Source organism: Polistes fuscatus, unplaced genomic scaffold (assembly GCF_010416935.1).
Source record: "Polistes fuscatus isolate 324 unplaced genomic scaffold, CU_Pfus_HIC Scaffold3, whole genome shotgun sequence".
Classification (NCBI taxonomy): domain Eukaryota; kingdom Metazoa; phylum Arthropoda; class Insecta; order Hymenoptera; family Vespidae; genus Polistes; species Polistes fuscatus.
Genome location: NW_025113107.1, coordinates 9,925,621 through 9,941,010, shown reverse-complemented (window position 1 = coordinate 9,941,010; position 15,390 = coordinate 9,925,621). Strand labels below are relative to the sequence as shown.

The 15,390-nt window shown below is 33.4% G+C and overlaps 1 protein-coding gene across 5 annotated transcripts in view; it reads left to right on the top strand.

Moving 5' to 3' along the window:
* The window catches only part of LOC122519127 (putative polypeptide N-acetylgalactosaminyltransferase 9), a 193,740-nt gene that overhangs the window by 160,750 nt on the left and 17,600 nt on the right, over positions 1-15,390 (top strand). For all 5 annotated transcript variants that reach the window (XM_043638388.1, XM_043638390.1, XM_043638386.1 and 2 more), the window contains one exon: positions 13,500-13,669. In XM_043638388.1, the coding sequence (XP_043494323.1) occupies positions 13,500-13,669 (170 nt within the window). The remainder of the gene's footprint in view (positions 1-13,499; positions 13,670-15,390) is intronic.

Sequence of the window (15,390 nt, the reverse complement as noted above, 5' to 3'; positions counted from 1 at the left end):
GTAGATCGAAAAAAGTGAATTTAATTTTTTCTCTATTAATAATAATGAAACTCGTGACGAGTTGATAACGATAGGCGTTTTTGAAAATAATTATAATATAAACGATAAATTTTTTTTTCCTAACGAGTGAATTACTTTGAAGTTGGTTTCGTTAATGGTTAAAATGATTTGAGACGGTATGTTGACATTTTTATTGCCACGTTAAACGCGAAATTTTCGTACGGTAGAAAAAAGGAAGCAGAGAATGAGAAAACATTTGTTAAAAATGTCTCTCCCTTTTTTTCAAACAATAATAAAATATTTATCAGGGATACCGAAACCTCGAGACGTTCCTTTACCGATGGTAGAAGATCGCTGAAAACGAGTGAGAAGATGCGTTTGGTGATACTCCTTCTGTACCAAAGTTACTTTCAAAATACGGTTCAAAGTTTAAGATGAATAGATAGAGAAAGAGAATATAGGCCTTTACTGTTTCTTTGAAATTCCTTAGATTTGTTGTTTCTGAAAGGCTGAAGGAATAAGATATGCACGAGAATACACCTAAACACGTATTCTGACACGTTTGCGCGTGTGCGTGCGTGCGTATGTATGTGTGTGTGTTTGCGTGTGTGCACAATGTCGCATTGGAATTCTTGATTTTCAAAGAGAAATTGCTAAAGGTGTACGAATCGTTCGTCTCTGTCTAAAACACTCTTCGTAAGGCCACTTCGTTTCTCTCTGTCTCTTGGTCTGTCTTTATATCTATCTCTCTCTCTCTTTCTTTCTTTCTTTCACTTTGCTTCCTCACGTGACATTTGTATCGAGAAAGCCTGCAATTCTCGAAACACTCTGTGTTGCGATCTTGAATACAGGGCATGCTTGTCACAGCACGGAAACTGCAGCAAAGTCGCGCGATTACTATTACACCGTGTCAACGTGGTAGACGCTCGAATTGGTTTTGTCTCTCAAAGAATGAAGTTTAACTAACTTTGACCATTTATTTTCAATATGATATCTTATTTCGTTCAAACTCAAACGTGAAATCTTAAAAATAAGATTTGTATAACAGAGAAAGAATATCATAACGGATATAAAAGCAAAATTTATTTCAAATACTTTATTATATAATGTTATATTGCTGTTTGTTATTTCAGAAATTGTATTATTTTATTAAATAGCAATGATTTAGATTTGTCAGAAATTTTCGATACTTTAACTACATGGAAATTTATGATAAATAAATTTCGTTTTCGGTAAAATAGTTGATAATTTTGTTGTACAAATGTTGCAACAAACGTAAAGTAAACACATTTTCGAAGAAATACATAATGTATTATATGTTCGAATTTTTGACAATGTAAAAGATCATTTACATCATTTTTTTTCTTCTTTCTCTCTCTCTCTCTCTCTCTCATTGTTTTAATTATCGCAAATATTTCGTTTATATGTATTATTTGGTGCATTTAATTATGAATGTTCGACGATGCGCAAGGAAAGTAGAACGGTTGTTATTCGAATCATTCGCGCACCGAAAGAATTTACACTCGCTCGATCGCGCAAGAAGCATTTTCGTTTAGTCGAACGTATTAAATCTTCGGAGATCGATGCTCCCGTATATTTCTGCGCCAAGCACGTATTTCTCATTTAAAAATAGATTATTAAAAAATTCATTGCACGGTGAATCATTTTATTGCGTGTGATGTACTCTCTACGAACACGTTTTGTCATATTTTCTTCCTTTAATTCAATGCACCAAAGTTTCCTCATTTTCTGTAGATCATTACGACAAAAAAAAATTCTAGATCTGAAATCTGTTTTATTGACATTTAATTAAAAAATTTACTCGACAAATAAAAAAACATGAAGTCGATAATAGTCAACGGATTTAACGTAGTTCATTTTTATTTTTGTTATAACGTAGATAACATTTTTTTCATATTCTATACTTATTTTTTTGTGAAACTGTGATTTTTATGTGTAAAAATAAGTCGATAAAAAAGAGTAATGCTTTTTGTTTGATGTACTGTTTCTTATTTGGAATCTCTTGGAATATGATCTAACAGTTAAAAACATTGTTTTGTTCCTTCATGCTTCTGTATTTATTGTCCTTCGTAATGTTTACAATTAGATTTCGACCGAACGACTTACTTTCTTTGGTTTAGTATATTTCTAACAGTCGTGTTGTGAACAAGGACACAGAAGCAATAGCTCAGCTTTCCAATCATTGTCATCCAGATAGAAAGGTAATATAAAACATAAAATGTATATTAATTAAATACATTTCTTTTCATGATTATCATAATTATCGTAATAACAGAAGGTTTAAATTGAATATTTTCTCAAGGCATGATTTCTCGACAAAAAGCATGAAATCTCAAACGAAACAAATATTTTTCCTTTTTTTCAATTAACTTTTACATGTAAAATCGTTCCCTCCCTCTTGCCAGGGTTGATGTAATTTATTTTTATAATCGAATAGTTTCAATAAACAATTATATCGAAAATATTTGTAAAATTCGTCGGTACTTTATATACAAAAAATAAAAATAAAAAACGGTTGCAACAATACGGTAGCTTGATTTATCATAGAACGTTTATTTACTTTCGATTTTCATTTGCTAAATAAAATACCAATCTTTCGAGATGTATTCTACTGGAAAAAAAGTATCGGACCGTACATACGATACATTTTTCAATAAAAATAAACAAGACCAGGAGATTATCAAAGATATGTTTGACCATTTATAGTTGTCGAATAGCCAATTCGTAAATCTTTCACAAGGATAGACGGTAGGAATTTCAATCAACTATTCAAATTCAACGTTACATTAGTTTCTTACGTTTTCCATTCGCAAGATTACACTCTATTTGGATCTAAATAGCAACAGCCTCCGTCTGCATATGATGTACTCTAAAATGCGCATGAATGTGGTCTTTTTAACTAACTTTACGCGGAAACTTCCTTCCCTTTCTCATTTGCAGATTCAACAAAGATGTAGAAGAATTTTATCAACGGATAAAAATTGATTTTTATTTACTAAAAAAGGGCAAGAAAATTTTCTGAAACACACAACACGTATCTACTTATACGAATTTATATATATTTATATACATCGTGTTCTCTTTCTTTGCAAGCATGTTCTCTTTCTCTCTCTCTCTTTCTCTCATTGATTCATTCACAAACTCAGTGAACAGCTCTCCAAGTTGAATCATAGAACAACGCCTTCTTGTGCTTGAGTTAGTCCGCAAAGGAGATATTGCGTAGAGAGAGTTACCTAAATGATGGAAAAGCTTTAGTGTTAGTAGATAAAGAGGAGGGAGAAGTTAGTAGTGGAAAGTACAAGAAGGAAAGGTATAATAAGTGTACGTGTATGTGTGTAATAGTGTATTAGTTCAAAGTTAGGCATCTCTTCTCTTTGGTAAGCCCCACGGGCCGTGCCGAAGATCAAAAGATTACAATATACCGATATCATCGTGAAAGGAGAAGAGTATATGAGTTGAATGAGTGAAGGAAGAAATAGGGGTAGAGGAGGGGGAGGATAGTCGGAAGGGTAGGTAAGGTAAGGGTGCAAACTCTTCAAAGGTAAGACCTTAGGCGCGTAATAAAGGTAGCCATCGCGATATCATCTTACCAATGTCCCAAACTAATATTTTTCTTACGATTCGACGAGTTCTAACAGATATTATAGATTTCTCTTCAATGACAAGGAACATCAAAAACATGATGGGCGAAATTCACATATTATACGATTGGAATATATATTCATCGATTTCGATAATCGTTACACTTGCGAACGATTTTATTCTTATTTTTTTTATCTTTTTCTTTCCTCGTTCATTTTTTGCGTCAAAGAAGTCTCGTTATTTTTTTTTTTTTTTTCAAGAAAAAAAAAGTAATCTTGTAATTTATTCGTTATCGGAACGCGTTCGTTGGTTTAATCTTCTTACGAAGGTAAGAACATTAAGAACAGCTGCAATTGCTCGTGGAGAGTTCGAAATTGGTTATAAATAAGGATGGTCTGCGGTAGTTGAGAATCTCATCGGCTGGAATTATCGATTTTATTTTCTTTTTTTGTATATTTTATTTCTTTTCCCGTTATTGTTGATTCTCGTCTCTGCGTATAAATCCTGTACGTAGGTACTAATCTCGTTTACAAATGGATTAAAAATATTTTCTATTGTTTTTTTTTTAAATCTTAACGATAAAGAAAGAAAAAGACATATTGAGAACATATTTAATATTACGTATCATCTAACATCATTTCATTAGTCAAGCTCGTATCGCTGTAGATAAGAAGAGACCACGTTCGATTAATTTCGAGTCGAGGATGCTGATAGCGTATTTTGAGAACAAGGTGTAAATCTTCAGCAAACTACGTAGTCGACAGATATCAGAGTACGTTGATGCATCTGACGTATCAAGAAACTTTAAACTATGCTTGTCAAACTTAGAAAACAATTATTTAACAATGCGTTAGATACTAGAAACTTTGATAATTTGAATTAATAACAAAATCGATGTGTTCTTGTGCGATTGAAAAAAAAAATCAAATATCATTGGAACATCAATCGTTGCGAGATATTAAAATGAATTTCGCATAAATCGAGTAATCACGTTCTCTGATGTCATGAAACGAGTATATTAGGAGAGGATACACGAAGTTATTTAGAAACGTGTAAACTATTTTATGCTGTTAATGTGACTTTGTCGGATACCGTCGACATCTCGTTGCTAAATTAATACCGTTGCCAGTAGTAGTAATAGCGTAACAGTTTCCTCTTGATAGAGGCGTTTAATTAACATATGCTGTATAACCGTCGTTGAAAGAGAACGACGCGCAAATATGAAACGTGAATACTATGTATTACATGTATATGGTTGTATATGTTACGGGCAATGTATATATTTCAGGCATTGTATAAAATGCCCCGAGGCATTATAAATATTCTATAGAATATATATATAGAATATCTATATATATGTGTGTGTGCATGAATTATATATGTAGAACGATTCTATGAAACATTGAAAAGCTTGGTATTAATTATAAACCGGTCTATCCCATCGTAATACGCGAGGACAAATTACTTTCGTGTACCAATACAGTTTTAGTATACTCTATTCTATCATAACTTGTACCCACCGTATGTACTTATACATCGTTTACACGCATTGTATTTAAAATTCATCTATGTGTTTTACCCATTCTTGTATATAAATTGTTCGATCGTGTGAATGACAAGGGGTAAATCGAAAACGTAGATAGAAAGAACCGTGTCCGTTGTAAAGAGTTTTCCGATATATCCCGGTTCCGTACTAGATCGATATTTCCAAGAGGAAAAATACACTTTGTTCCGGGAAATTTGTTTGTATTATTTCTATTTCCTTACTATTTCATCGCTATGTTATATTCCGATATATTTTCTATCGATGAAGTTTCGAGATATTGAAAAATGGTGACTCATGAAATCTACTATATTCGAATAAAAAGAAAAAAAAGAAAAAAAGGAAAAAAAGGAAAAAAAGAAAAGAAAAAGAAAAAGATAATGAAAGAGTATATTTATAATATATAGATACTTCAGAACAAATTAAGTTGAACAATCTTAGAGAGATTCTTCAAAGATATCTTGGGAAACTTTCAAGATTTCTCCGATTCCTTTTAACGATATCGCAAAGGATCATCCAGTACAATTTTCTAATAACATCGATATCGTAATGAACGATCTTATCTTTCATATTATAAGCTTAATAATTTATTAAATTCGATCTACATTTATTAACAATTATATAACTAGCAAATAAACGAACAAACGAACGAACGAACGAACGAACGAAGATAGGAATAGGGAGAGAAAAAGAAAGATAGGGAAAGAGAAGATGAGAAAATGGGAATCAACCGCTGCGAATGACAGTCGAGGGCTGACTTTGAACGTGAACCAGAGAAATAGGGGAATTTGGTCCGGTCGCAATCTCCGCGAAGAGAAACCGTCGTTGCTGCATTAAAACTTCGACTCGTTTCCACCCTCCTCCAATCCTTCTCTCTCTCTATCTCTCTCTCTCTCCCCCTCTCCTTTCTACGACCGCCTACCGTCCGTTATTAATCTTCCGTGCAAAAGTTGGCAACGCCTGGATATTAATCATGACCGGGCATCGCGGTAATTCCGTGGGACCTACTAATCACAGGGCAAGACCAATTAATTCGTGGCGTTATAGAGCGGTTACGTGCCCATGCGAGAGGGAAAGAGAGAGGGAGAGAAAGAGAGAGAGAGAGAGAGTGGAATTGGACCGATAAAGGAACGATCGAAGTGTGACTACGTATACCTAATACCTACCTTTTATTTCTCTCACACTTTATTTTTCATTTCCTCTGGTCTTAAAAATGTTCGATTACTCGACTTTAGCACGTTTAATTCCACGAATAATTCAATTAAATACCATAAAAGAGATTTTCTATCGCAATTTTCGATCTTTAATCTGCGATGATCGATTAATATTATCCCACTTCTTAATTTCCATTGTATTTATCTTTTAACGCGTTTTCTCGTCGCCCAATTTTATTCAACTATCTATTCAGCTATTGAGTTCAGCGGGAGTAGAGTGCCGAAAAATCGGCCCATAGCGAAAGGGTTAAGGGTCTTCATAATACACTCTGTTATTCTTCAAATGTTCTTCAGTTCTTAAAGGATCATCCTTCGCCACGTTATATTTCATACATTATTAACATAATTAACAAGATATGTCCCCCATAAATCCGGCAAGATTCCTATAATTTTTCTGCATTACAAATACACAATTAATAGAAAACTAGATTCTCTCGAGCATATCTAACTTCAAAGGGTTTCTAATATCTTCTTCTTCTTCTTCTTTTTATTAGGACTTTCTCCTGTTATAATAGCTTTTTTATTGCTATTTCTAGGAGCGCTTTATTCTTTTTAATCGAGGATAGGTTGCTAGCCTCACTCTCGGTTTCTAATATCTATATACTAAAAATATTATGAACGATTTAACAAATATATATCTTACAATTGTAGTGACCCCTCTAACTTATTGCAAGGGTTAAAGGGATTATTATGAAGATAGCTTGTCAGGACAAAAGTCGGAAATACACATATATTTAATTGCACATAAACTCACTTAACATAAGGCTTCACAATAACATAATCATAACCATAAGAAAAAGTTAACATAAGATATAAAAAGACGTAATACATAAGACATAAGAAGACATAAAAGGACTTAAGACATAAGACGTAATAATACTACCATAAGATCTAATAAGACCAAATAAAGCCACCATAAGAACTAATAAGAACCTACTCTTTTCTTTTTTTCCTGTTCTTATATCCTATGCATCGGTCATACCTCCAATGGAGGGGGAAAGGAGACGCAGGACGGTCCTAGTCCTTTTCCGGTCCATCATTGGTCATCAACCGTCTTTCTTCCAAACATATGTGACTCCTTAGAGTGGGAGCACATCCAAAGGTTCTCAGAATCTCCCAATCTAAACCACCACGTGTTATTTGTTTAGAAACAAATGCACGATCCTTTCTCTCTTAAGAGGACCTTATTTCTCAGATCCTATAACGCTATAAATCTTTTATCTATCTTCTGTAAACTAAGATTAGAGTATCCTATACTTATCTTAAACTAATATTATTTCTTAAAATATTTCTTACACAATAGAAAATGAATAATTCAATAGAGTTAAAAGGAAGAAAATATACAGAATTGGAGAATAGATCATTGATTTCCTTACGATAGAAATATCCTTCGTAGAATGTTGTTGTCGAACACAGTTGAGAAATCAAAGACGAGGAAGAAATTAGTAACGGTGTAACAATGGAACCTTCTAGTTACGGAATGTCTTCAATAGAATTCCAGAAACGTTCAAGAGAGAGAAGAGAAGAGAAGGACTTTCTCTTTCTCTTTCTAATTCTCGTTCCGTCGAGGAGTGTCGTCGATTTCGAAGTGGAACGAGAGACACAGAGATCTTGAAAGTGGTAAGAAAGAGGGGTGGTAAGGGGGTGGGGGGTTAGATGATGATGGGGTGAGTAGTAAAAGGGAGTTGGAAAAGGGATACGTGTCTCTTCTTCAGGCTCCATTAGTTGGAAATCTGCTGCGGTTCGTGGAAAGCATCCGGACTGGATGGGACTTCTGTGTCCAAAGGGCAAAACGTCGGTCAGGGAAGGGAATGGGGGATGAGGAGGGGGAGGAAGGAAAGAGGAATCGTCGTGGAGGTGACGGTGGAGAAGATGGGGGTTGGTATACGCGTTAAGGGAAGCGGGGAAGAAGATAGAAAGACGAAGAGAAAGGTACGAGAGAGTGAGTGAAAGAGAGAGAGAGAGAGAGAGAGAATGATAGTCGTCGACCAATAAGCAGCTAGAAACTTGGCTCACTTCCAGACAGGAAGTAATACCGGCTTTTCTAAAAGTTGCAGAGTTCGCTCTCGCTTACTCGTCCTATTCACCGGTTTGCTTCACTTGCTAGCTCACTCACTCACTCACTCATTCGCTCATTCACTCATTCGCTTGCTTTTCTCGCTACCTGTGCGCATCTTCGCTTCGTAAGCTTACCAAAACGGGAGGGGGGGGGGAATGGACTAATCCGAAGTAATAGTTTGGACGATGGCTAACGAGCGCGATTGTTTGGGGATGCTGATAATTACGTTACCCTACTTCTTCCCCTATTTACATCTTTACCTTCTCTTATCTACTCTTCTTCATCTGTCTTTACTTTCTCTTACTCGTTCACTCTCTCTCTCTCTCTCTGTCTCGTGACAGTTTTAGACGCGAGGATAACGAGTCTTATCCTTCTTATTCTACTTCTTATTCTTCCTCATCCTGAACTTCCTTTCGTCGTTTATCCTAAAACTTCGGTCGAGCCAACGTCGAACTTGAAGTTGACTTGTTTTTAACAAGCTTTTTAGAAAAAGAGGGAGAACAAGATAGAATGTTGGAACATAAATGAGAGTGACTGAAAAGAAACTAGACAATGTATAATTTTTAGTTATGCATTTATATCACATTTTTCGAAACAAATTTTACTTCTATCCTTTCTCCTTTTTTTTCAATCACTCAAATGAAATTTTTGTTATTATAATAAAAATTGTAAAACACTGAATCATAATTTTTATCGAACTGTATGCGAAATTTAGACGATCGTTAGGTTAATAATTCAATGAAAAATAATAAAATAATTGAAAGTTCGTAAAAGTGGATAGAACGATAGAATAAGATAGAAAGCAATATAACTTGAACGTACATAGAGCAAAGATGAAAACAACGCTCGTTATGAGTGCATCTGCTCGTGAAACTCGTCCTTTCTATTGGCATTAGACTAACATCACTTAGACCTCACCGACAAAACTTTGCTATACTCTCGCATATCGTTGTCGCGAGTATGGAAGTATGCAATCCTTTCATGAACGTTTCGCATGCATATATGCATATATACACACACACACACACACACACACACACACACACACAAACTGAAGAGTGGGATTTTACATGAACTCATAGAAATAGGATGCAAACGAGAATGCTTGTTAGCGAAACTGCTCTCATACGAATTGTTCTCGTCTGTATTCTCTTTCTCTTTCTTTTTCATTGTCTGTGGGTGAAGAAGAAATAGGAAGAGAAAGATAGAAAGAGAAGAAGAGAGACGAGGTCGATGGGATAGCATGAAGGATGTTTACTCATTACAGGTAAACACAATCCATCATTCCCTTTTCCAACCCTCATCCCCAACATCGTCCTTCAAAAGCATCCTTCGTCGAATTGCAAAGATCCACGTGAATGAAACTCTTAACACAGTTCGTTCTCATGCGTACTCTCAAATTAATATCTTTTTCCTTCGTAATACTTCTTTCATTAGCCTCCCTTATTTTTTCTTTGTTTTTTTGTTTTTTAATTTTGTCTTTTTTTATTTCCAATTTAATCTTCATATATGGATTTATACGTATAGCTTATGTGAACGATATTCGATGAAAATTTATAGTACAAGAATTGTATTATTTAATTTATCTAACATAAGAATAACTAAATGCACGTTTATGTGAATAACTTAAATGTACTTAAAAGTAAAACTAACGCGAGTTGTTCTTGAGAGTATTCCTAGCTAATGGATATTGTAACCATGCTTTTAGATAGTGACTCTCTAACGCAGTATTAACTAACAAGAAATAATCTTGAGAACAATTCTTAATAGTTTTAAAAAGTTTGTAATCGCAAGAAAATTATGTTTGATTTTAAACGAACTAATATGTTTTCTCGAAACGATGAAAAAAAAAAAGAATTTTCTTAAGTAAACACTTTTTTCGTTAATATTTCAGTTTTTTTCTTTTTTTCTTTTTTATTTAAATGAAACAAATTTTGTATTTACCATTAAAATAATCGAGTAGATATCTTTGTATTTGATTTTAACTAGTGGGTGGTGCATTTGCGAAGAATAAAAGAAATCGCAAAGTATTCGATTATCGAGATGCTAAACTTTGATCCGCCTTCGTGGATTTCCTTTACGTTGCAAAATCATTGAAATAAAAGAAATATATTTCACTCGAGTGAGAAAGTAGAGTTTTGTTATCGATATCCCAAAGTCACAATAATTGAAAGCAACGGAAAAGGGATGATCAATGGAACATTACTTTCTTTTGTAGCTTGAAATTTTTGTTAAACGATTATCAATGCTTCCCATAGTTCAAAAGTCATTGAAATCCCATTAAATCGTTTCACGAGCTGCAAGAAAAGATGATGGAAAATTATAAATCAGTGTTATTCTGTTTCTTTTTGTGTCTTATTATTCCAATCGACTGGTATTATTATGTTTTTCCACAAAATCGATTAACAATAAAAAAAAAGGAAATTTTTCAACAGATCGATAGATACCACGATCAATAATTATTCAGAAGAATATTATTGTATGTACAATTGTTTATTAATAAAAATAAAACAACGCGATTCTAATAATTTTAAATGCAACAGAGATTTATTCATATCTGATAGAAAAGAAATGTTGATTTTGGTGGAAAAACGAAGCGTATGCTAACGCATTATCGGATAGTGAATTTAGCGTATAAATATAAAATATTAGTCAATGCAAATTTGAATTAAATATAACAAAATATTATTTTGTACACTTTTGTGTAATAATATTTAATTAAAGCTGATTTTCAAATAATGATGTAAAAACCTTGAATATTCGATTGTCGGTAATTAATTTGTTAATTTTTTTTTATCACATCGATGATGTATTTAGACATTCGAATAATAATTCGAAAGCCGATTACCGATTATCACGGAAATGAAAGCACATTTTGCTCACGCTCCTCTCGCGTGTGGAAAATCACGAAAGTTGTATGTTCTAGTTTTGTTTACACGTTTCTAGGAGTGGGCGATATATATATATATAATAGTAAAGGAACATAGTGGTAGAAGGTTACCACGTTAGTGGAACTTTCCGTGCGAGGTGAGAAACACTTTATCATGGACATCCTCCGTTAGTAGAACACTATACATATATCCGAAAGTCTGCAGAGCCTCGGCCCATTACTGAATCTTTACGACGCTTCGTGGAAACCTTGCACTCGCAAGTATTGTATTTTTGCCCTCTTTTAATTGAAACATTAATCTTCCTTTCCTTTCGTCCTTTCTTTCTCATTCCCCGAACTCGTGGTATACACGGATACGATACCTAATAAACTTTGTTTTCCTTTACCCCTTTTTATTTTCAATTCTATTAATTAAAGGTGCATTAAATAATGTCAATCTATAATTCCATTAGACATTTTCTGAATTCCGCGTGAATTTCAATAAAGATGATCATATTTTTTCTTTATCGAACTTTATTCGATTTATTTTTGTTATTATTATCAAATACAATTATTAATATGAATTTTCAGAAGATTCTGATATTTTTTATGTACAGCAGCAGTATATAGTAGTGTATATTGCAGTATATATCCCAACCAATCAACTGACTACAGTATTTTAGAAATTTCAACCAAAGTACCGATCAAGGCAACGTATCGGTGGAACAATACCGTTCAATTAGAAAAAAATCAAATCAAATGTTAAATTAATTCGATTAACGATATCTTTTGATTTATTCTTTAGTATGTTAGAATTCGTATCATTTCGGTTTTCAATAATTTCATTAAAAACTAATGATATTTCAACGAAAAGACGATATATCGAATCATGTCAGGGGTAAAACATAATCGATTCGAAAGAAGGAAGACCGATCGAGGTTTATCTTCCCAAAAGTGCAAACTTTGCACTGCGAGATTGAAAGTATACGTACGAATTATTTTAGCACAAGAAACATGATATGTCCCATGACGTTTTAAATAAATATAAAAAATCATGTTTATCCTTTCTTTTTTTTCTTGTTTTCTTCGTTGATTTAACAAAACATTCGAGAATAAGAAATATTTCGATTGTTAAGAAACGATAAGAAAATCCTTTCTCTATTTCATCTAAATCCTTCGCAATTTTCGATAAATATCAAATGTAGCTTGATTCGAATCGATAGGTTTATCGACCATAGTCGATCTTGCAAATGGAAACATATTATGGGAATAAGAAGCAAATTTCACTCATGAAATATTGACAACAGAAAGAAGAAGAAGAATAAGAGGAAGAAGAAGAAGAAGATTATTTGGAACGTTATTCGAGTCGATTAAAATGAAAATCATTCGAACGGTATTATTTGAAATTTTATTCCATCGGATGAACGAAATTATACATAGAGTAAATCGAGAAAGATATTATTATGAGCTTGGCTAAGACGAAGATATGAAAATATCTCGATATTTCCAGATAATCGGTATATTTGCATGCATACACACACACACACACATACCCATATACACACATATACACATACATATATGCATATCTCATATCTCTTATCTCATAAATGTTGAACGTGAAATATCATGCCAGATGAATAAAGTGGAAAGTTGCTTTAAGCAGGTAAACGGTTCGATCGTTTCTACTCGTTTAAACGTCGAACATCGATATCCTCTTTTCCGATGACAAAAGAGAGTCCTATTGCTAAGGGGGTAGAAATGAGGGGGAGGTGAAAGGAGGAGTAAGGGAAGCGCTGACGGTGACGAAGCCGAAGAAGGATGAGAACGACAAAAAGAGAGAAAATCAAACTCGGATATCGAATGAGAAACGCGACTACTTTCTCTTTAACTTAAGTTAGAGCATACTAACTTCTTTTTCACTCACTGGAAAGTAACTCTCTGTAAGTTTTAAGAATGATTTGCATAGGAGGAGAGAACAAATTTTCTTTTATCGAAAGAAGAAAATTCAAATTGTACAATTGTGCTATTTCAAATCGTGTTATATCAACCTTCGTGTAAAACTTCAGAATTCTCGATGATATTTTCATCAATTTCTTTTAGATGATATTTTGGAATACTAATAAATTATATATATTTTTTAATATTACAAATTTGAAATAATCGTCTGACGTGTAAAATAACCTTTTTTTTATATTTTTCGTTATGCAGGTGTAAGGAGCCTGGAAGATATCTGAAGGATCTTCCACCAACCGCGGTGATTATTTGCTTTCACAACGAAGCCTGGTCAGTTTTGTTAAGAACAGTACATTCTGTATTAGACAGATCACCGGATCATCTTATACAAGAAATTATTCTCGTTGATGATTTTTCGGATATGCGTAAGTAATTAAACCTTTCACGACAAACGATGCATATTATTAGCGATAAATTATCTAACGATACGTTAATTAAATATCACGCATTATGCACATGAAATAGTTCTTATTAATTTTTCAAGAAGAGTACACTAGAGACTCCAAAAAACAAAAATTGAGACACCCTTAACACGTATTGTGTGCACTAATGACACAACTAGTGACATACTAATATCTTACAATTAGTTTGAAAATTTTACAACAAATTCGCAAAAGTATATTTTAATCTCTCACATTTTATTATAATAATAAAAAAGAAAAACTTCACAATAATCGTCAATGATAATAGTTCGTAATCATAAATGGGTTATTATTCAATTCGCATAACCGTTCGTTAAACTCAGTAGCACTCCATGATTTTAAAATAGATCGATTAATTGCAATCTATCTCTGTTTTTCATTCAGTCAAAACGTAACCACGCTCGATATGAATAGAATCGAATCTCCTTTCGTATCTTTCTGTTTTTCTTCTTCCCTCTCTCTCCCTCCTCCCCCAATCTCACCCCTACCTTTAATTTATCCATTTCCGTATCATATTTCGATAGAAAATTTCTAAATGTCGATACGTATTGATTGCCGATCTCTATATGCAATCTGCTGTTTTTTTCATGAGATATACAGGAAGAAACCTTCTTTTCTTTTTATTTCTTTTTTTTACGATTTTTCTTTTTATTTTTGTTCTTTTGTTTATACTTCTACTACTACTACGATGCGCGTGAATATATTTTCTTTCTTATTCGTTTTTCGAATAGTTTCTTTTTTTCTTTTTCTTCTTCTTGTTTTTCGCTAAAAAAATCAACATCGACGATAGTTCTTCGAAATCTCGAATAGATGATAAAAAAATTTTACAGTAAATCATTTGTAGATCAATAAAAATCAAAGAAAAAGGTGGAGAGAGAGAAGAAGAAAACAAATGACTGCAAAAATAGATGAAAAGGGAGTTTGGCCGTGGCAATTCCGTTTAAAGGGACCGAGATAAGCCGTTTTATGTTGGTGACCGGAAGTAGGCTTCATAAACATACTAGCGCGGACCTTTGTTGAGGGGCAAGCAATGTTAGTCTACGGAACCGTGATTACCGATAGAGACCAGCTGATAATTTTATCATAGAAACGAGATAATAAACTTCCTTCGTTCCCTTCTCTTTCTCTCTCTCTCTCTCTCTCTTTATTTTCTACGATTTCCGCGCAACCCTCGCTCGTCCGGTTTGTTGCATGTCACGAAAGCCAACGGCAGCTTCGTTTCAAACACGCGAGTCGACTCGAAAAAGTTCCTCTTTTTAAATTCTTTTTTCTTTTTTCTTCTTCTTTTTCTTTTTCGTTTTCTTTAGTTTACTTCTTCTTATTGTTCTTTCACTCACTCTCATTGGTCATATTTTATATTTAAAACATCTTATCGCTCTCGTTCCACCCTTACATGTCACCTTTGTCATTATTTTTCTGATTGCATAAAGAGAGAGAAACTGAATGAACAAATAAATAAAAGAAAATATAGAATAATAAAATGTTTGCGGTGGTCGATCATTTATATTTTATCGATAAAAAAAAAGAAAAGAAAAAGAAAAAGAAACTACGGGCTTAAAAATGCTTTTTTACATTTACATCAAAATCCAATTTGTGTCGGCCCAGGCAGTGCACGTGTGTATGTGTTAATAAAATTTCCTTGTTTTTATGCGTCATCGTTCACA